The sequence below is a fragment of the Furipterus horrens genome, unplaced genomic scaffold, assembly GCF_987537825.1.
Source record: "Furipterus horrens unplaced genomic scaffold, mFurHor1.1.pri manual_scaffold_2, whole genome shotgun sequence".
Lineage (NCBI taxonomy): Eukaryota > Metazoa > Chordata > Mammalia > Chiroptera > Furipteridae > Furipterus > Furipterus horrens.
Genome location: NW_028327172.1, coordinates 101,882,968 through 101,905,767, shown reverse-complemented (window position 1 = coordinate 101,905,767; position 22,800 = coordinate 101,882,968). Strand labels below are relative to the sequence as shown.

At 37.6% G+C, this 22,800-nt stretch overlaps 1 protein-coding gene across 1 annotated transcript in view; it reads left to right on the top strand.

Moving 5' to 3' along the window:
• Nucleotides 1-22,800, top strand: part of WDFY3 (WD repeat and FYVE domain containing 3) — a 288,940-nt gene that overhangs the window by 145,726 nt on the left and 120,414 nt on the right. The window contains exons 11-15 of the mRNA XM_090266254.1: nt 649-750; nt 4,029-4,222; nt 13,021-13,478; nt 14,896-14,979; nt 22,565-22,736. Coding sequence (XP_090122380.1) covers nt 649-750; nt 4,029-4,222; nt 13,021-13,478; nt 14,896-14,979; nt 22,565-22,736 — 1,010 coding nt within the window. The remainder of the gene's footprint in view (nt 1-648; nt 751-4,028; nt 4,223-13,020; nt 13,479-14,895; nt 14,980-22,564; nt 22,737-22,800) is intronic.

Genomic DNA, 22,800 nt, shown 5'->3' with positions numbered 1-22,800 from the left:
ATGGAGGAAGACGTGTATGATCCACATGACTGGCATCTACATTTTTCTAGAGAATTTAAAAAGGTTCTAAAAACAATTGAGATGTTTAGGTGCCTCTAAATATTTTTATTAATTATAGAGAGCAAATAGATATATCTCTTTAGTTATATCATGCATACAAACATGTATTGTCAAATTTTATGGTTTTTGTCCTTTCTGTAAATCTGATAAAAGCATGATAGCGTCTGGCACTTAGTTTATTATTAAGTGTGTTGAATTAATTAATACAAGTTAGATAGCACTATTTATAAACTTTTCTTTTTCTATGGTGCATTATAATCTAGCATTCTCCTGTTGACCTCCTTTGCAAGGAAAACCCCATGTGAAAAGAATACATTTAAGTTTGATCAGCATTTTACTTTTTAATATTTGTTAGATAACTGTAACTTCCTAGCCTCACCAAAATAAAATCAGTAAACATGGATTTTGACCATTCTTTTGGTAGCTGGTAGGCATGCATATCATTTTTAAAAGTTGTGTTATATCAGTTGTATTAGTGATAAAAGTGATTATTAAAGAAATATTTTTTTAATTATTGAAAGAAAACTGAATCAAGCGAAAAATGAGCTTATAACTTTTGTGACTTGGACCTTTGATCCTTTTTCCCAGGGGACTCAAGAAATAATAGCTCAGTTGAAGACCAAAAACATCTGGCTTTGTTGGTTATGGAAACCTTGACAGTACTTCTTCAAGGATCCAACACAAATGCAGGTAATTAGAAAAGCTACTAGCAAATGCTTTGGGAGGATAATTATTCTTGCTTCTGAAATACTCATCACATAAGAAAAAATATTGATTCAGTAATGGTACTATCATACCTCTAGAAATGCAGTACTTTTGACCTTTATCAGTATATTAATGATAAAATATATAACAATGCATTATTTTAAAATATGTTCTTATATTTTATTCCTTTTTATAGTGTGCCTTGTGTTTGAAGTATTCTTTTATTAATTTAAGTTATGTAATGAAGACTCTTAATCGAATAATTTTACTTAAATATTTTCTAAAATATCAGCTTCATATGGTGGTTTTCTTAATTTTTTAATAGTTCAGATTAGAGCATTATAATTTACAGCTTTAGGGAAATATTTAAAAAATGATTCTCTAATAAAGCTTGCCTCTTTCAGGTAAATTGGATTTATTAAATATTTTGCTTTATCTTTGGTCTCCACTGCTCTTCAGTCCTCTTCTACCTGTCATTAACAGACAGTCCAACCGTATTTATAAAATATCACTCTTGCTGTGAAAAAAGATACTTGAAATTTTAGCCAATATCAGAAACCTCTCAGGCAATAATGTCAATACAACTTGAGAGAGGAGTAAGTGATGGGTGGGTGAGTTCAGATGAGCAGGTTGTACATAGATCATACAGAACTTTTTAGGTCATGCTGAGGAATTTGAATTGTATTTTATGAATAGTGGATAGCCATGAGCAAACAAACAGATGAGTGAATGATCGATGGAACAAGCAAATGGCCAAGTGCATGCCTACTTGCCTGAATGCAAAAAAAAATGACTATTCAACAAAATTAAAATGTATTTTGAAAATAATTATAATAAGATAAAATATATTATGTGTTCCATGCACAATGCCGGGTGTTAGGAGATGCAAAGATAAAACAGTTCTTGCCCCAAAGGAATTACAAATTGATGGGAAGAAGAAATAAACATGTTGTCGTCGGCAGCCGTCCGTCTTGAGAGACGATGGTGTAGCTTCTTAAGAGTCTATCTGCACCGCCGAGAATGGTTGTGCAGTCCGACTCGGGAGTGACACGGTATCTGTCTCCTCCCGTGTTGAATCGACATCTTGCGATGATGCTGGAGTGTCCTCTCCAGTGAAGCTGAAGCTACAGAGCCTGGGCAGGGTGATATGGAGGGTCTGCTGTTGCCCATGCAGCAGACCCCCCCTCTCTTCGCAGCTGAAGGGCCCAAGGGAAAGACGGAGTCAATACAGCTTGGCTTCAGGTGCGCCGCAGGAGTTGCCGGTGTTGACTACAGCGTCAAACCGCCTTAGGGACTCTGGCTCCGGATTTTCTGTCGGGGTTTACTCCCTTAGCCTTTCCCCTGAAGAGGTATGCCGCAAGGCAGCGGAGGTTTTTTGGAGTCAGAGTTTTCCTTCTCTGACAGTTCTTGCCCCAAAGGAATTACAAATTGATGGGAAGAAGAAATAAACATGTAATGTATAAGTAATTATGTAAATTAAGTTGGGGCAAATGCTAAGACAGAGTTGAATGGATTTAGTAGTTAAGTCAAACAGTAAGTATGGTGAGGTTTAATGGGTATGATTTTATCAGGTTATTCATGATATGCATAATCTCCTTATTTCCACCAACTAGGTTTAGTTGGCTGAGATAATCAGAATATAATAATAGTATACTACCAAGAATTTATTGAAAAGTTAGCGTATGGTGGTATGAACCACAGGGAGGACTGAACACTTCTAATGTAGGGAGTGGAGGGCTTACTCTGTATGGCTAAAAGTCACTTAGTTTATCTTCCAGATCACCAGTCATTTTTTACAGTTCTTTTCTCATCAACTGTCTTCTTCTTGTTAAGAACAATGTTACTGCCCTGGCTGGGTAGCTCAGTTGATTAGAGCATTATTCCAGTGTGCCAAGGTTGCAGGTTTGATTCCCATCAGAGAAAACACAAGAATTAACCAGTGAATGCATCAATAAGTAGAACAACAAATCAGTCTCTCTCTCTCTCTCTCTCTCTATCTCTCTCTCTCTCTCTCTCTCTCTCCCCCCCCTCTCCTCTCCCTCTCTCTCTCTCTCTCTCCCTCCCCCCCTCCCTCTCCATCCCTCCCCGCTCCTCCCATCACCGTTTCTTTCTCTCTCTCAAATAAGTTTTTTAAAAAAAGATGTTACTAGCCTGTGATTTCAGGCAGTGCTTTGCTTGTAGAACTATTAAAAATTATTAGTCATTATGATTATCTCATGGACACTAACTGGAACCAGGAAGTAAACATGGTCTTACATGTGCTAAATCTCAAGCACATGACTTAACACTCACTTCAAAGTCAAATAATTCTTTAAAAATTAGCTGATATAAAATCACTAAATAGAGTAGACAGTGGCTATTCCAGCAAAATATGCTGACATTTATTCTCTCAGGAAATACTTATTGAAATACCAGAATGAAATCCACGTTTAATGGGGAACCAAACATATAAACAAATAATACTGAGACTGTTTGATAATAGAGTGTTATTATAATGACTTATACAAGGTACTCTAAAAGCATAAAGGATAGATTGATTAGTTTGGAGGAAATATTAATTAGTGATTGAGATCACTTGGTCCATTTTTTTAATACTCAGTGATGGTATTTGATGTGAGAACAGTATCACTTAAGGGGAGGAACACAGGCTATAGACCTGGGCTATCTAGGTATAAATCCTACCTTGCCCTTTGTTAGTTGTGTGACCTTGGCCAACTTCTATATTTCTCATCTGTACAGTAGGGCATGAGGATTAAATAAAGAAACAGTATAAAGCATTTGGAGCAGTATGGTGATGCTTTGTGTGCTTTGCCCGACTAAAAAGTTTGGTTTCCTGTCATTTTTCTCATCATAAAATAATTATATTTCATTTATTTCTTACTACTATTTGGGAAGCTTTGTTTGGTTTAAATTTCATTTATTTGGGGGTATTGTTCATCTGAAAGCTTCTTACATAAATTGATTTCAAGTATTATTCACCTTGAAGACTGGACATAAAACATATTGGGTCTCTTCAGTGTCTACCTTTGAAATTTTTGAATGTTCTAGATTTGGAGAATGTGGACATGGTGAACATATCAGGAAATTAATCTTGCATTTAACGAAATCTAGAGAAAATTTGTATATGTCTTTGCTGACACCCCACAGTGAAATACTATATTATAATTTAACAGGTGAAACAACTGTCTTGGTTTTATTTGCATTCTTTAGAGTTACTCTTCGTACAAAAATACCAAATTTAAATTTTTTCGCCCTTCTTCAAGGAATTTTCCGAGAATTTGGAGGGGCAAGATGTGCACATAATATAGTGAAGTACCCTCAGTGCCGGCAGCATGCCCTGATGATTATCCAGCAGCTGGTGCTCTCTCCAAATGGGGATGATGACATGGGCACTCTCCTGGGCTTGATGCATTCAGCCCCACCCACGGAACTGCAGTTGAAGACTGACATTTTAAAGGTAGGTTTGATAAGTGTGTTGTTAGTACCCTTTTAATGCTAAAATCTGTGGTTATTTTTTTTAAGTATATTTTATTGATTATATTGTTACAATAGTTCCAATTTTCCCCTTTGCTCCCCTCCACCCAGCACCCCCTGCCCAACAATCCCCCTCCCCAAGTCCATGCCCATGGGTTGTACATACAAGTTCTCCTGCCTCACCCTTTCATATATTCTTCTTCTTCTTCTTTTTATTAAGTAAATAGTTAATTATTTTAACAATAAAAAATAACAATTCCTCCCTCTAAGACTTAAGACCCTTTATAATCTTATAAAGGACAATGGGCTAAGGTCTCGAGCTCCTCTAGCTGCTTCAAGCTGGACATGGTCATCGTCCCACGTACCCTTGGGTCCAGAAATCCCTAATAAGAGTGGGAGTGTGAAGGGGAGGGTGGCCTTCCCACATGGGGAAGGATCATGCAGACTCCAGGTCAGCTGGCTGTCCCCGGACAACGGCGTGCTTGATTTAACAGGCTGGCATCCTTGTTGTATTCTGGAGAAAACAGATTTGGCAAGAGGATTAAGGGTCATCATTCAATCCATAACCACTAGATGACAAAAGACAGGTATTAATTTTTCAATGTCCCACATTAGGGAAAAGAACGGCTTCTTTGGGGGAAGGTGTGCCAGGTACATCTCACCTGTCCAAAACCCTTTTGCCCATTATACTTAGTTGGGCTGAGGGAAATAGTTTAGGTTTCCCCCATCTCAGGCCTCTGGGCTCTTTCTGTCCAAGCCTTTAGGACAGAAAAGAGAAACCAGTTTTAAAGTGAAGCCCACAGACCACCCCATTCTTCACCAACCCAGCCACTTAGTTCAGCCAAACCATTGAGTCTCAGGAGGCAGCGATGCAGACAGGATTAAGTGAGGCCTATACGTACAGACAATCATCCAGGCAATGAGATCGTAGGCTTATGCCCTTTGAAAACAGAAAACACATGTTAATTAATGTAACTTAACCCACATACAAGTCTCTAAATCTGTACAACTGTCTTATCAGAAAGACATCCAGTTGCAAGGCATTTGACATTCTTCTTGCCTGTAAATTAAACATCCTTGATAATGCCACAGACATAGTTTAACTTTCAAATGAAAACAAACTTTAAATGAAAAGAAACTTTAAAGACGGTTAGCTGCACTACTTTACAGTCCACCACTGATCATTGTGATTTTCCTTGAATTGCGATTTTTCTCCCTAAGATTACCCTCCTTGTCATTAAAGGGACTGCATTAAGTCTATTTTTAATTTATCCTGTTCATTTGCATAAACACAACAAGAGCAGAAAATGATCACTTATGATCTTTAGTTCCGCTTTGCTAGAACTTACGCAAGGAACATTTAGGGTGACCTTCAGTCTGCCCTTCAGGGCACAGAAGCAGAACCGCATACCTGGCATTCAGGCTTGCCTGCAAACACCTGTCTTTTCCAGGTCCTCCTGGTTTTCCATTGTGCCTTAAGGTCCCTTCTAGCCATCTTTCAGCAAAACAACCTTCATTCCTTCCCTGGAAAGATTGCCATAGACCGCGCATCCATCCAAGGTACCAGGCCTTTTATCTGGTGGACTTTTATTACCTTTGAAAGTCAATCCCAGTTCCTCAGGGCTTTTTGGTAACAACCAAAGCCCAAGCATGCCTCCTTCAGGCATGACATTCCAGCCAAAGTCTTAGTTAAAAAAAAATACACCTCTATTAACAACTGGTCTTATTAGTTTTATGCAAAGAAACCTATGTCATTATTTACTTCTTTAGAATGCCAAACTCTGGAGGGATCAGATAGGGAGAAAAATATACAGTGTGAAGGAAAATCCTTGTCCTTCTAATATTCACTGAACTTGCATTTCTATTCTTTATATTTTCATTTTTCCCCCCACTAAAATTTTTTTTTGTTGTTTGTTTTTCCATTACAGTTGTCCCACTTTTTTCCCCCTCTTGCTTCCCTGCACCCTGCCCCCCCTTCTCCCACATTCAGTCCCCACCCAGTTGTCCATGTCCGTGGGTCATTTATACATGCTCTTTGACTAGAGCCTTCTCCTTCTTACCCACTTCTATCCCTCCCATCTCCCCCTTTGTTACTGTTAGTTTATTCCTTGTTTACATACCTCTGTTCAATTTTGCTCATTTGTTTTTGTTGTTCATTAGTTTTCTGTAATAGATGATAACATAAAGTATTTTTCTTTCATTGCCTGGCTTATTTCGCTAAGCATAATTCTCTCTAGTTCCAACCATGTTGTTGCAAATGGTAGAAGTTCCTTCTTTCCTTCAGTACTTTTCCATTGTCGTTTTCCCCCTTTGTACTCGTGTTCCTCTCTGTCTCTCTCTGTTTCTTCATCTTCTTAAAGCAGACCCTTTAGCATCTCTTGCAATGCTGGTTTGGTGGAGATGTATTCTTTTAGCCTTCTTTTGTCTTGGAAACTACTTATTTCACCTTCCATTCTGAATGAGAGTCTTGCTGGGTAAATATTCTTGGTTGTAGGCCTTTGTTTTTCATTGCTTGGAATATTTTTTGCCATTCCCTTCTGGCTTGTAGTGTTTCTGCTGAGAAATCTTATGATAGCCTTATTGGAGCTCCCTCGTATGTTATTAGTTGTTTCTCTCTTGCTGCTTTTAGGATTCTCTCTTTGTCTTTGAATATTGCCATTTTAATTATGATGTGTCTTGAAGTGGACCTGTTGGGGGTCATCTTCTTTGGGACCCTCTGTGCTTCCTGGACTTGCGTGACTCTTTCTCTCCTCATGTTAGGGAAGTTTTCTGTCATTAGTTTTTCAAAGAGGTTTTCTATCCCTTGTTCTTCTTCTCTTCTGGAATTCCTATGATACGGATATTATTACGTTTCATGTTATCCTGCAGCTGTCTTAGAACCTTTCATTCTTGTTCAGTCTTTTTTCATTTTGTTGCACTGTCTGGGAGTTTTTTGTCTTAAGTTGTCCTCCAGCTCGCTGATCTGATCTTCTGCTTCCTCTAGCCGGCTTTTAATTCCTTCTATTGTGCTCTTCAATTCAGAAATTGTATTCTTCATTTCCTCCTGGCTCTTATTGATAGCTTCCATGTTCTTTTTCATGCTCGTGTAATTCTCAGTAAGTTCCTTGTAGTTTTTCTGGAGTCCTTTGTATTTTCCGCTGAGCTCATTGAGCTTCTCCATAATCCATGTTTTGAATTCCACATCTGATAGTTTTCTCCCCTCTATTTCATTTAGCACTCTTTCTGGGGACTCTACCTTTCCTTTCGATGGGGGGTTGTTTCTCTGTCTCCCCATTTTTGTGACTCCTATTGTTTGTTGGTGCTTCTTAGAATGATCTGCACTTCCTGGGTCTGCCCCTGGTGGCATCAGATCCTGTACCAGTCTGGGCCTAGGCAGCCTGTTGGAGACTTCCAGGGATCTACTGCCTTTGTCTGTCTTCTTTAGTTGTTAATCTATTCAATGTGTGATTAGCCTTCAGGTTTAAGGACCGTGGGTGTGGCAGCTTAATTCTTGTAGGCTGGGCTTTTGCTTCCCCTCAGGCTGACACCACTCGGAGGGGAATGGTCTGCCTGCAGTGTGGGGATGAGTCAGCACTGGGACCCGGCCGGCCCCTTCCCCAGCTCTCCCCTCAAAGCCACCACTGCAAACTCTCCCCAAGCGTCTCCAGTCCGCTCTGCCTTCCCTCTGCTTGAGCCCAGGGTAAGTGGAAGCAAAATCTTTTCATATGTGATCCGCTTAAGAGCTCTTTTTCTCCAGCTGTTTCTCTCTGGCTAGCAAGAAACCCCGTGGCTTTTCGCTTTTCTCAGCTGATACAATTTTACTTTCCACTCTGTTGCTGTAGGCTGGGAAGTTCAGCTGGGGGTTTAGACCCTGCCCTTCTCAGGGGGAACCCCCCGGCTGCTGAGCTGTTTCTCAGTCCCTTCGGCTGCCACCCGTGTGAGCCCAGCCAGCCCTTCCGCGTCTCCGCACTCCCTATCGGTCACGTTGTGATGTAGCGGCCTTTTCTGTCTCTCCATGGTTATAAGACTTCTCTCCAGCTAGTGTTCAGTTGGTTATTCCAGATGATTTCTCCAAAATTAAGTTGTAAATCCAGAATGGTCCTGGGAGGAAGTTAGTGTAGCTTCCACTTACTCCTCCGCCATCTTGTTGCTCTCCTGTGGTTATTTTTAAGTGACTTAAAACTACTATGAACTATTCTTGTCATTTTTCTTCTAAAATTATGTCTAATGGTTATAGCAGAAGAAAAAGCAGTGTTTTTAACCTTGCCTCCAAGAGCCTTGGGACACCATCTTCTCCCTCTCTGACATCCTCTCCTTGTATTTACAGAAATGCACTTTCTCTTGATAGGAAGTAGGATGCCTTCGCTCCTTTTTCAAGCAAGTTTTTCTCGTGCAGTCTTGATGCTAGGAGTTCTGAAGCCTTTTTGGATAGTCCCAAATCTCATGCCAAATCATTCAACTCATGCTTATTAAATCCCTTACAAACTGAGTCATCTTCAATTTCAAAATCTTCATCATTGCTGTCACTTAGTTCTTCACCATACTCCTGTTTTTCGAAAGAGAGTAGTTCAGTGAAAACTGGCACTGGGGTTTCAGCTGAATGAGGCACTGGGTGTATAGCTGATGGTAGACTAGGATACTCTATTTAACATCTATTTTCCTTGTTATATCATGACATTTTCACCATCAAAAGTAACAGTCACTTGAATGATCTCTTGGCTCTCACCAAACCATGGGTATACCAAATGGCAATTGATCACATGTTCCCTTCGTCCACATCCATAAACTCTCGACACACTGCTTGCACACCTTGTGAGGGGCCCAAGACTTACCAGGATCACCAAGTTTTACTTTAAAATATGCAACATAGGCTTGCCTGACAAATGAGCTGGTGTTTGTCCTTTGGGAATGGTGAAGCTGCCACAGATATAACAAAACGAATCAGGGTAATTTAGGCACTTAAGACCAGAAATAGCAGAGGTAGACATGATCTGAAGGAAAGGAGGTAAGTATGTATGTAAATAAAAAAATAAATTTTGCTAACTCCTTGTACACAGATAAGAATTCAGTCTACACTTCAGAATGTGATTTACTATATAGAGCAGCACACAACCTCTCACCACCCTGTCTCATGTGTAACTGAATAGCCTAGACAAGTATGAACCTGTCGCTGGTCTCCAAGGTCGTCCCCCACCCCTCCCCATTTAAGGGAGGTTTGCTCTCAGCCAATAGGAGAGCATTAGTGCTTCACTCGATCCAGGCTGGATCCAGCCTAGAGTGGTCGCATTAAGATAAGCCGTACAGAAAAAACGACGTCATAAAAGAAAACTAACGGCAGTTTTGAAGTCAGTATGCCTATTTAAGTCTAAAACAGCTGAAAAATCGACCTCAACAAAACTTATGTGAAAAATTGTTCCCCTGTGTAATGAGAAGTTTGCATTTTTTTCTTTATGCTATTATATATTTCACCCTGTTTTGATTGAGTATAATGACACGTTGAGTATGCATTTTATTTTAAAAGCAAAATTAATCTGACTATAATTTTTCTCTTAGACAAGAAGGAAATCTATATGCCTGTCAATATTGGGAAACATTTATGTATTTGAAGGGATAATTGGGGGAAAAAAATCAAGTGTCTTCAAAAGATTTTAAGGTTGCCTCTTTTACTGGTACCTTTTTGAATGGATTTGTAAAATATTGGTAGGTATAGCCACTAGGAGTTAATTAGCTGACCTGTAATTTTAAGGCAGTGTTGTTCTGGTAAATGATAACTGACTCTCAGATGGGGCGGTGGGGGGAGAGCAGTTCTGATGTATTACATTTATTAATTTCCATGGTGTAAATATTCACACTATGACCTGTTTCAGGCCACTGATGTGTTACTGAATGTGGAGTGAGAAGAGATATATATAGTACTACCCCATTATATAGTATTGGGTTGGCCAAAAAGTCCATTAATGTTGTTTTTGTATGATGGCTCTAGTAGCTCTTAGTTGTCTTTAACTTCATTTGAAACAATTTTGTTAGACTGTATTGTGACAGCTCTCATATCAGCATGCATTGAAGAAAAATTTATAAAAATTGTTGAATTTTTATGCAGCCATTTAATATTAAAGATGAAAGAAGATATGCAATGTTTTCAGCATATTCTTTACTATTTCAAGAAAGGTAAAAACCCAATTGAAACACACAAAAAAAGATTTGTGCAGTGTATGGAGAAGGTGCTGTGACCAATCAAACATGTCAGACATGGCTTGTGAAATTTCTTGGTACTATTGACATTTTGGCCAAAAAATTCTTTGCTGCGGGGCTGTCTTACGCATTGGAAAATGTTTAGCAGCGCCCCTGGCCTCTACCCACTAGAAGCCAATAGTGGAGATAGCCAACATACTCAAAATATCCAAATCAATAAAGTTATTAGCGAAAATGAAAAATGTGTCCTTTATTTTATGGAAAAAATGTAATGGAATTTTTGGCTAACAATATCTCAAGAGCACAGTTAATAGCAAAATGTGGAAAATAACTAGGAAGCAATGAGTTTTGGGTATTTGCTAACTTTTGTTTTTAGAAGTATTCAGTTGTAAAGTTATAGAACTTAATTTTTAAGTATAGTTGTGTTTTGACAACTAGCATGCAAAGTTCCAAAAATAAAACACAACCAGTATGAGCTGGTTCCAGCATTATGTTATGAGGGCATGAACTGGAGTCGGGAGACAGCGAGGAGCATTTGGGGGAATCCCAATTCAGTTTCCATTTTTTGCTACGTTCAGAACTACTCCTCGGTGCCTCCATTCAATAGACACAAACACAGACCTTTGTAACTTAATTTGTAGTTATTTGTACACAAATCCAACATTCTCCAAGCTGTAATATCTTATAATTCTGCTGATGCACAAATTTGATTGTATGCATTATCTTTATGCAAATGTAGGTAATATATAGCTGATGATTCTGTCTAACTACCTAGCACCTACAGCTCATTTTAACTTTGGTGTTTGCCACATCTCATTACTGATTTTTAGGCAGGTTGTTAAATTATTTGTGGTATTTGAAATTTTTCAAATATTGAAATTATTCTGTGATAATATAAGATCACTGTTTTTCTAACTCCTATCATAATACTACCAGTGATATGATTTTGTACATCTTATTTTAACTCTGAACTCACCCATCCTCATATATAAAATAATACTTGGTTTCCATCCGTGTGTTTTTGAAGATTATGATGGTGATGGGCTTATATGGCTCTTTGCTAAGAGTTTTACATGGATTTCCTGTGAAGTAAGTTGTTGTTATTGTTTTGATTTTACATAAGAGGAAACTTGAGCACAGAAAAGTTAAGTAACTGACCACAGAAAATTGCTTTTTAATGTTGGAGTCAGAATTTCAACCCAAGCATAACGGACTCTGGCCCTTGCATTTTATTTTCAGGCTTGGTTATAAGATACTTTTTTTAAGTTATGAAATCTTGTGTCAATATGAGTCAGTATAACAAGTGCGAATACAGTTTATTAAATTTGACAGGATATAGAAACTTTATTATTACCAAATCCTATTAAAACGGAAGTTTATTTGTTGCAAAATAATGGAAGGAATACATTGTGTTTTAAAATTTTATTTGCATATACAGATCACATAGTTTATATTTTTTAAAATAATAAAAGTATAGGTATGTATAATGAAGTCTTCCTAATTTTGAAGCAGTATATTTCTAAAAGGTAATTATATATTAATGTATAGCCTTTTCCTTCTTCAAATATCATTAGGTATGTGTGAGATATATTAATAAAATGGCCTTTTCACATGTAATGATTATAAACTGGTCTGAAGTAATATTAGATACCCATGGTGTTCCAGTTGCTAAAACAGAGGGAAACAATTTCAATTTGCTGTTTGGGATAATAAGGTCAAGGTTAAGTGGGTAAGTAAGGCAAGCAGACTGCCTGGGTTTAAATCCTACCTTTTCCATTGTGTAAATTGTACTATCTTTTACCGTGTTCACCTCAATTTCTCATCTATAAAGCAGGGATAATAATATTGCCTAACACATCTAATGCATAAAGGCACTTCAAGAAGTGCCTAGTGTGTAGTAAGTGCCCCATAAATGGCTGAGTAATTTTGTAAAATGTTATTTTTAATAATAAATAAGATAAAAGTATGGCAGTTCAGAAAATAAGTTATAAAAGATTGTTTATTTGGCCTTCTGGTTTTATTTCTTAGTGCTTACACCTGTTAGGAAAGAGAATTGTTTAGGTCCTTGGGTTCAATTCGCTTTGCAAGAAAGAATGTCTATTAAGAACTGTGAATTGACTCCTCTTTCCAAAGCATTAGTATATGGTGACTTTATATGAATTGAAATACTTCAGGTCTTGACTGCCCTGACCATCTCTCTGATCCTTTCTAGAATAAATCAGTTTACATACACACACAGTTGTAAGTTTCCACGATTGTGTAAAATTATGCTAGATTATATATTTTTATTTACTAATGTGACTTTGTAAAAATTACTGAATTCATTGATGTCATTATCCACCAAAGATATAGGAAAATCTTTTTAGCAAGATTTGGATATAGTCTTATTCTATCAAAAGGAATATGTATAGTGTTTCCTAAAATTATCTTGTTTTATGGAGTTCTTTAAATTAGCAAAATGTTCGATATGCTTCACAAGACTGTTTATTGGGTAAATGACAAAAGCATTTTTTTCAGATGTTCACAGAATGGTGTTGTGTCCCTTGGACATTCCTGTATGGTATTTTTTAATTTGAATTATGTTTTGTTGTTATTTTTTGTCCCCCATAGGCCCTCCTCTTAGTCCTTCGAGAAAGCCATCGGTCAAGAACAGTTTTTAGGAAAGTTGGAGGATTTGTGTACATAACGTCCTTGCTCGTTGCTATGGAAAGATCTTTGAGCTCTCCACCGAAGAATGGCTGGGAGAAAGTGAACCAAAATCAAGTATTTGAACTTCTCCACACTGTGTTCTGCACATTGACTGCAGCAATGCGCTATGAGCCGGCCAACTCTCATTTCTTCAAAACAGAGATTCAGTATGAGAAGTTGGCAGATGCCGTTCGATTTCTTGGCTGCTTCTCAGATCTAAGAAAAATAAGCCCTGTGAATGTCTTCCCCTCAAATACACAGCCATTTCAAAGACTTTTAGATGAAGACATAATCTCGATGGACTCAGTGTCACCCATTTTACGGCACTGCAGTAAACTCTTTATTTATCTCTACAAAGTAGCCACAGATTCTTTTGACAGGTATGGTTCTGTTCTGTGTTCTGAATTAAAGGGTATACTATGTATGACTTCAACATGAAGGCTTGAATTATAAGTTAACCTAAAGGAAAATGAAAACAAATGAGTATTCTTAATTGCTTGTCTGTCACTTTATATGTGAATATTACTATTGTTTTGATGTTAAGTTTTTCAACATAGACATCTGTGTATTGTTCATAAATCCAGGGTCAGTTAACTCTGCAAGTATGTGATAAAATAATTTCTACGAAGTTTACTTTAATGGTAATGTTTATTATTGTTCTCTTTTTCCTCTATTCTCAGTAATGTTAGGCACATCTGAACTTAACAATGTTAGTCATCAACAGGAGAACATGATTATGATCCTATTTATTTCCAGACACATGATATATTCTCAACATAATCCTCAAAATAATGATAAAATTCCCTAAGAGTCATTGATAGTTCAGGAGTCCTTATCAAGAGATAATTCAGACTCAGTTACTCATTCTTCATTAAACAAGTGCCAAGTCATTGTACTATGCATTGTGGGTTCAGCTCAGCACAAGTCTACTTTGGTCATGGCCATTCTTCAGCTTAAATGCAAACGCATAAATAATTACAACAGAGCGTGATAAAATCTATGATAAGAGAAATCTATTCTAAGGGAGATCATAGGAGTGCCACTTACCTAAATCACTTACTTTCATTTTTTAAACTGTGTTTTTAATTAAGTCTTCACTTTGAAAATATTGAAGAGTGATCATGCTGCTAATTTGTCCCAAGCATTGTCCCTTTTGACAGTTCCCATAGTTTTATTTCGTAAAACAAATGAATTCTTTTTATATTGCCCCCATAAAGCAAGTAACTCCGTTGGATAGAGCTTCTGTTAGATTTTACGTCTTTCTTATGAAATATCTACTAGATGTTTCTTGTTTCTTAATAATATTTTTAGACCTTAATATTTAGATAAGAAAATAAAAAGTAATGTAAGAAAAATTGTTTTCCAGTTTTTTTCTTATCTTGAAAATAAAAATGCGTATGATATAATAAATTCATAGGAAACATGGGCTAGTGCTGTGTTCATGGAATAAGCTATTTAAAATTGAATTTTTTTAATTTTATTCAACCTCTTTTTCCTTGTTTTCTACTTTCCTAGTGGGTATGCCTCATTTTTAGTTTGCTTTGTCAAAAATAGGGCTTACAGCACTCTGTTTAACAAATGTGTTAAATGTTAACATTAATAGATAATCATCGGCCTTAAGCATGCTTTTCTGTTTCTCTCAGTGCATGTATGGTAGTTTTGTTCCTTGTTCCTGCTGAGTATGGAGGATGTTCCTTATTAAACTTTTACTGGTATTTCTTGTGAAACTAACCAGCTGCCAACTTGATGTTCTGTTCTAACCTCTCTAAACCACCCTGTCTGTTTTGTTGTCTGTAGTCATGCAGAACAGATCCCTCCTTGCCTGACAAGTGAGTCTTCTCTCCCCTCTCCTTGGGGTACACCAGCTTTGTCCAGGAAAAGGTACTGATCTTATCACGGAAGCCAATCTTCATTTGTGTGGGGTTTTTTTCTTTTGTGCTTAATTATATGTTAGTATGGTGATTGTGCTTTGTAACTTCAGTTTGCTTTTTGTTTGATTTTTTGGCTATTTGATTTTTTTTTTTTTAGGTTTCAAAATAGTCCATGTCTGAGTATATTTATGAGAGTAAAATGTGTTGTTGCTTTGAAGATAAGAAGGATATGTGCCATCCAACTGTTATTTAGACTGAAATATGCATTTTGCTTTAAAGCAACGTATCTTTTATTAAAATTAGTGTAGAAATGAGGACTGAATGCCTGTTTAAATAAAGTACTCTCCTGCTTTTTCTTCTTACTTTAAATGTGCTGTGGGATCAATCTTTTGGTTTTTACTCTTGCTCTCAAATGAATAGCACAGCCCTGACAAGGAAATGTGTATTTTCTCAATTAGGTTCAACCAGTTGAAGTCTGATGCTATTATGGAGATTTGTCACAGCTAACCTGTGAAAAAATGAATAAGAAACCTAACCCCAGCTCTTGTTTTCATCGGTTCTGTGTAAATCTCTTCCTAAACTGAACTAGTCTGGCTCGTATATCGTCGGCGGCAGCCGTCCGTCTCGAGAGACGATGGTGTAGCTTCTTAAGAGTCTATCTGCACCGCCGAGAATGGCTGTGCAGTCCGACTCGGGAGTGACATGGTATCTGTCTCCTCCTGTGTTGAATCGACATCTTGCGATGACACTGAAGCTACAGAGCCTGGGCAGGGTGATATGGAGGGTCTGCTGTTGCCCATGCAGCAGACCCCCCCTCTCTTCGCAGCTGAAGGGTCCAAGGGAAAGACGGAGTCGATACAGCTTGGGTTCAGGTGCGCCGCAGGAGTTGCCGGTGTTGACTACAACGTCAAACCGCCTTAGGGACTCCGGCTCCGGATTTTCTGTCGGGGTTTACTCCCTTAGCCTTTCCCCTGAAGAGGTATGCCGCAAGGCAGCGGAGGTTTTTTGGAGTCAGAGTTTTCCTTCTCTGATGTACCCTGACTGGAAGATCGAACCAGCGACACTTAGCTCTCAGGCCGACGCTCAATCCACTGAGCTAAACCAGCCAGGGCTGGCTCGTATATAAAGCTTGCAGAATATAAATAACCAGCAGTTGATTGGCAAGAGTACAATTGTTACAGAACCCCTGGGCTGCTCCAATTGAAATAGAACCCATATGCTCTTTAGTTAGGGGCCCGATTGCCTGCCGCCAGAATTATAACTCTCAATACCAGAGTTTAGTGAAAAGAAAAAGAATTGTTTATTTAATAGTTATATAGATCTAATTATTTGCGGATTACTGCTCTTAAGTCTTATGTTCTTTAAAACACCCATAAACACATATCCTTGCCTCCCCCTACCAAACCAGGCTAGTTTTAGAAAAATTAGAGATACCGTTTCCCTACTTTCTAAACACAGTTCAGCTTTACCAGTAGCTGCCAATCATTCAGTTCTGATTGGGGAGACCTCATCTGTGTTATGGTGTCCACCAGCTTTTAATCCAGAACCTCGTGGATTCTTAGCCTCCTTGTAAACTGCATGGTTAGTCCTTTGTAATCCACATGGAGAGCCTTCCTTTTCAAAGCAGCAAGGTATGTCCCTTCCTTAAAACTGCATTGTCAGTTCCCAAAACCGCATGGTCAGCCTGTCCCCAGTTAAAATTGTATGATCAGCCTTGTTAAAATGTCTGCCGCTCATTTTTAAATCCCTGACTGCGTCCTGTGATGCAGTGGGCATGGCACTCAGTTCCAACCATTCACAGAACCTCACACAGACTCTGTGTGCTTTTTCTTTTTTTTTTTTTTTTTTTTTTTTTTGATATTTATTTATTTATTTATTTATTTTTCTTTTCTTTTTTTTTTTTTTCAGATTTAATGTGTTTTATTGATTAAATTATTACATTTGTGCCAATTTCCCTTCCCTCTGCTCCCCTCCACCCAGTGGCCCCCCTCCCTCCAGTTGTCCCCCCCTTTTAGATTATGTCCATTAGTTGTGCATACAGTTCCTCCCAACCTCTCTCCGTCTATTCCATTCCCTCCTACCTTGATCCCCAATTCCTATATCATCTCCCTCCCTCTCCCCACTCCCCCTCCCTGTTGACCTCCCCCCAATATGCTTCCCGTACCCACAGTTCCTTTTCCACTCTCGTTGCCTATTTAGTTTGCCTTTGTTTCATCTCCCTAGCTTCTGTTTTTTTTAAACCAGTCCCTTTAACATCTCATATAACAGTGGTTTGGATCTAATGAACTCTTTCAGTTTTATTTTGTCCTGGAAACACTTTCTCTGTCCTTCTATTCTGAATGACAATTTCGCTGGATAGAGTATTCGTGGTTGTAGGTTTTGGATTTTCATTACTTTGAATATTTCTTGCCAGTCTCTTCTTGCCTGTAGGGTTTCCCTTGAGAAGTCAGCTGATAGTCTAATTGGGACCCCTTTGTACATAATTCTTTTCTTCTCTCTTGCTGCTTTTAAGATTCTCTCTTTATCTTTAATTTTTGACATTTTGATTATAATGTGTCTTGGAGTGGTTCTCCCTGGGTCCAGTCTCTTGGGAACTCTCCTTGCTTCCTGGACCTGCAAGTCTATTCCCTTCCCCAAGTCTGGGAAGTTCTCCTTTATTATATTTTCACTCAATTTTTCAAGTTCTAGTTCATCTTCCTCATTCTCTGGCAAACCAATGATTCTTATGTTGGGCCTTTTATAGCTGTCCCAGAGGTTTCTGATCCTCTCATTGTTGCTTCCCATTTCCTCTCGCTGCATTGGTTGACTGCTTGTTCCTTCTCCATATTCCAGTTTGTTGAAATGAACTCTGGATTTTATTTCCTTTCCTTCTGTCTCGTATGCGGTTTTGTTCCTTTCGTTATGAAAGTTTTTCGCTTCTTTCATATCTTTTTCCTGCTCTTTTGTGAATTCTGTAAGCCATCTGTTAACAATGGCCCAGAACTGAGCCTCTGACAGGTTTCTTATCTGTTCATCTGTCAGGTTCTCTATCTGCTGTCTGGTGAGCTGCGCCACCAGGATTTCTATAGTTGTCTGCCTCATTTTGACAGATGCGTTTTGTTTTCTTGGGCCGGCTGTCGGGGGCAGTGCCTGTGTACGCGTCACAAATCAGCGACCGGCCGGCGCCTGCCTGTCCGCGACCTATTTCGCAGCCCTGTGGTGCTTTCTTTGGGGGCGGGGGTCCAAGATGGATTCACACAGTTATTCAGCTAGGAGACCGGGATCGTCCTCCCGCCCCCCTGGGCCTCACTGTTCAAGGCGATGCAGCGGCCGCTCTCCCCAGCGCCGGGGTCGCGCACCGCCAGGGGCTTGACGGATCCGGGATTCCTCGCTGCCCGCCGCTCCAGGTGCGACCGCAAACAGCACTGCCCTCTTTAACTCTTACCTGCCCAAATGGCACCGCTGGTTTATAACTTCATATGTTGGGCTTCCGTGTAGTTTTATTTTCTGGAATTTCTAGTTATCCTTTGTTTTGAAGTAGTTGTATTCCTCTTTAGTTGTAGAGGGAGATCTAGCGTGTCCGTCTAAGCCTCCATCTTGGCCGGAAGTCCTCTGTGTGCTTTTTCCATACTATGCCATGGTCCAAGACCCCTCCCATCTACCTGAAGCCTTGGATGCATTAAAGCCATTTTGCATAACAAAGACACCAGCCCCTAGCCTTAGGCGTATGAAGGCATCCTGAAAGCTGCTTCCTTCTCCCCATCCCCCAGCTGCAAACTCTAGCGTTTTTTGGACACCCCTGTTCTGTAACACAATTAAGATCCATATTCTATAATTACAGTGCATGACCATATTCTGCGCACTTGGAACCAAGTACTCTTCCTTCCCCTGTTTCCCTTTTGACCAACTCTAAGTCCTTCAGTTTTGTAATAATATTCTTCCACTGTGGCTTCTTAAAAAGGAATCCTGAAGTTCTGCTATGTTGTTTAATTTTATTTCTATTGCTCTGGTTTTTGAAACTTGTATATAATTGGAGTTTTTATATTAAAAGTATTTGTTACAGATTCTATATTTTAATATTTCAGTAGTAATATTCATTAGGTGTGTGAACCTATGTTTTCCTTTTTCTCTTAAATTTACACTGGGAGTTACAGCTCATTTTTTCCAGTAAATCATGGCATAGTTAAGAGAAGTTTTAAATGAATTTAGTGTTGTTCAATATATTTGTATTTTTAAAACAACTATTTTTATTTTTGTAAGAGCACTTCTTAATTCAAGAGTTCATAACATCAATATGAGTTGATAGTGTTTTTCTTCTGTTGCTAAAATGAATGAGGCAAAAAGTGTTCTTCAGGTCTGCAGGTGCACGTGTCTCACTGTTACACGGGCCTACTGGGTGTTAGAAAACAGCTTCAATTGCTAAACAGTTATCACTGTTTTTAAAAGTCACATTTATAATTCTGTCATAAATGTAAAGGCTTACAAAGCCTTATGTTTAAAAATATTTAACCCTTTTAAACTATCAAGCAAAAACTAAAAAAACTTTAATATAGGAATTTACAGATTAAAGGAACACATTAAAAATATCCATCAGAATTTACTATTTATTTAAATGGTAGTTTGATAAAGGAAAAATACATTTTATTTCACATCATAAAGAGTTATTTAAAGCCTTAGAGCAAAAAGACTTTGTCATCATTTGCAACATAGCTACCTGTAAGGATGCCTTGTCTTCGGTGTAACAGGAAACTGCGCCTGAATCAGCATCAGTGGTTGAGTGGCTCTTACCTTTTGGAATTCTAATCAGGCTTACAGGTTGATGTCACCTCAGGGAAGCTCCTGATAATGTTCATGCTAATAAAAAGAGCAGTGTTGACATTTTAAAGTTATATAAATTTTGCTCAGTGATAAGAATCATAAGCTAATAAGAAAGACAGTTTTCATTTTACAAATGCAATATAGTAACTTTCCAAATTAGAACATCGCCAGAACAGCAAATTACATCAGCTAATGGGCATCTTGTGGCAAAACATGTTTTTGTTGGCAAAAGGAGAAATCAACATTGTATTAGTTTTTATGGCTTGTGGGAGTATTCAGATACTACAGAAGTTTTGGGCTTGTGATACTTGTCTGGTATATAAAATCGTAGAGAATGTTCTCTAATTAGTTTAAGAATTGGGGGGGAAATAGGAAGCTTCATATTTTGAAAACTAAAACTCATAATCTTTTTCATTATTATTCATTATCCAGAAGGAATAATGGAATAGGATTATAGCTGAACATTGTTTAATCAGAGTTAGAGGAAGTGAAAACAAAATGCAAAATAATACTAAGACATTCCAGAATATATATGGAATGGATAAAAAGGTGGCAAGTACTATTTGTCATTCAGACATGGTACCCATCATCTACACACTTAATGATAATTAAGGAAGAGAAAATTCAGAATTTAAATATTTAAGCATATATCCCCAAAAATATAGATAAATATATATATGTGAGCTTAGATTGAAATATGAACAGCAATCAATTTCTATTAAGTTTTAAAAGGAACTGCAACATAGCAACTTTGAAATTTCATTTTATTCTGTCTTTGCAAATTATTAGGTTTTGCTTGGAAATTATTCATTTGATAAGCTTACTGTAATCTCTAAATTTAAAAAGGGGAAATACCTGTGGTTATACCTAAATGACTTAGTAAGATTTAGTGTTATATAATGCTTTCAAAAATAGACCTAATTTTACTTAATAAATACCACATTTTAGATTTGTACAATAATTGAAATATTTTTCTAGTTTGAGAAAAATAAATGGGATTTCTATATCAGAATATTGTTTCCTCATGTAAGATTTTTAAAATGCTTGCTACTATAATATTTATATATTAGTAAAGAGTTTGAGTATATTCATAGCTCAAGTTCAAATCTATATTAAATATGGAAGTTCAGAAATAACTTTGGAAGGCCTATAATTAAAATACATAATTAGAATCTATGTTTTTCCTCAGATATGGGTTGTTGTTTTTTTAATGTGTAATGAAAACAGTTTTTATGAAATTTCTTAATGGTTAGGAATTCATATTACACTGTAGAGGAATTAGGAATCTTTTCTAGATGGGTCAAAATGTTTTAAAGACTAAAGAAAGCAACATAGGAGGAGGATAACTATTGGAAATAACATTTAGAAATATATCTTAGTAAGTTTAGAAATTAAATCTTTTTGAACAAAATCAGCATTAAAACAAAAATTTGAAAAAATGAGTGGGTGGAAGATATGCTGACTTTAAATAATTAAAGGGAGTCCCTGTGCTTTTTTTATAAGTGAAGCTGAATACTTTCATAGAGTCTTTGTTAAAAAGAAAGTGGTACTTAAAATTTTTTCTTTAAATCTGGCAGTGCCAATTCTTTGCTTCTAAATAACTGACTTAAAGCATCTGTTTCCCAAGCGGCTCTTGTGCCAGAGCTGAAACTGCAATGCTCTTGGTGACACAGCTCAGCACTAGACATATTATGCTGAAACCGATTCATTGGAACAAACCTTCTACAGGCTAAAGCCACAAGCATCTGTTTTCCTAGAGCCAAGATACAAAATGTGCAAAACTCATGAATTGTAGAAGAACAATATGAAATAGAAAGTGGAGATCGTTGATGAGAAGAAATGTTGTATATCCAGGGCATGGCTAGGCTTTCTAACTCATAGAAGCTTGTTATATGAAGTATGCCTTCCAAGTTTTTAAAAATTATGACAAATATTTTCAGTGATAGGAGAGAGAGAATGTAAAAGACAGTGAGTGTAGTTTCCAATAAGCTAAAGGAAAACTCCCTTGATGCTAAGAGTAGCTAAAATTCTGAGCCAACCCTGACACCACTGACCTAGTTATAGAGTAGGCCACTTTGGTTTGTTCTTGGTTCTGTTACCTTTGGTTTAACGCAACGTTAAAAACATAGGTATTCAAAAGAAAGCAGTTTTATTGAGATATTTAGCATAACTTGCACTCTCATCACCTGTTATCAGAACTATTTCTTGTCACCTTTCCCAGAGCTATAATTTCAGCTATCATTGTGAATTCACCCATTTATATCTTCTGGTACAGGTACCATTCTTTTTTTTTTTTTCTTTCAGTTTTATTGACATGTAACTGACATACAACACTGTGTAAGTCTAATGTGTACAACATAATTTCACTTAAATATATTGTGAAATGATTATCACAGTAAATTTAGTTAACATCTATCATCGCACATATACAATAAAAACAAAAACAATTCTTTTTTCTTGTGATGAGAACTTGTAGGGTCTGCTGTCTTAGCAACTTTCAAATATATCATAGAGCACTGTTTAGTCATTGTATGCCATTCTTTAATGAAACAGTACAAACAGTAAATGGTAAAGACATACAAGAGCCTAGAGGAATTGACCATTAAATGGTTTATATGTGACACATTAGGAATTGACAATATATTACCTTTTTATATCCCAAACTTAAGGTATTTATAGCCCAACTTTGAATTATAAGGTTTTTTGCTTATCAGTGGATAAAGGAAACAGATGAAGAAAATGAACTGAGAATGTGATTGTAACTAAATACCATATTACCCTTCTTTCTCTTTTCATAGGCACACATATCATTGTGTTTCAACTCCTTCCATTTGCCCTCCTAAAAATGACCCCAAACTACATGTGGCAACTTCATCTCTCCAGAGTTCTGATGCTGTCATCATCTACCCTGGAGCCATGCTTGCTATGTTGGACCTCCTGGCCTCTGTGGGATCAGTGACTCAGCCAGAAGTAAGCTTGGATACAGTAGCTCCTTTTCATCTTAGCATGACTGCATGAGCAAGGGAGGGGGGCC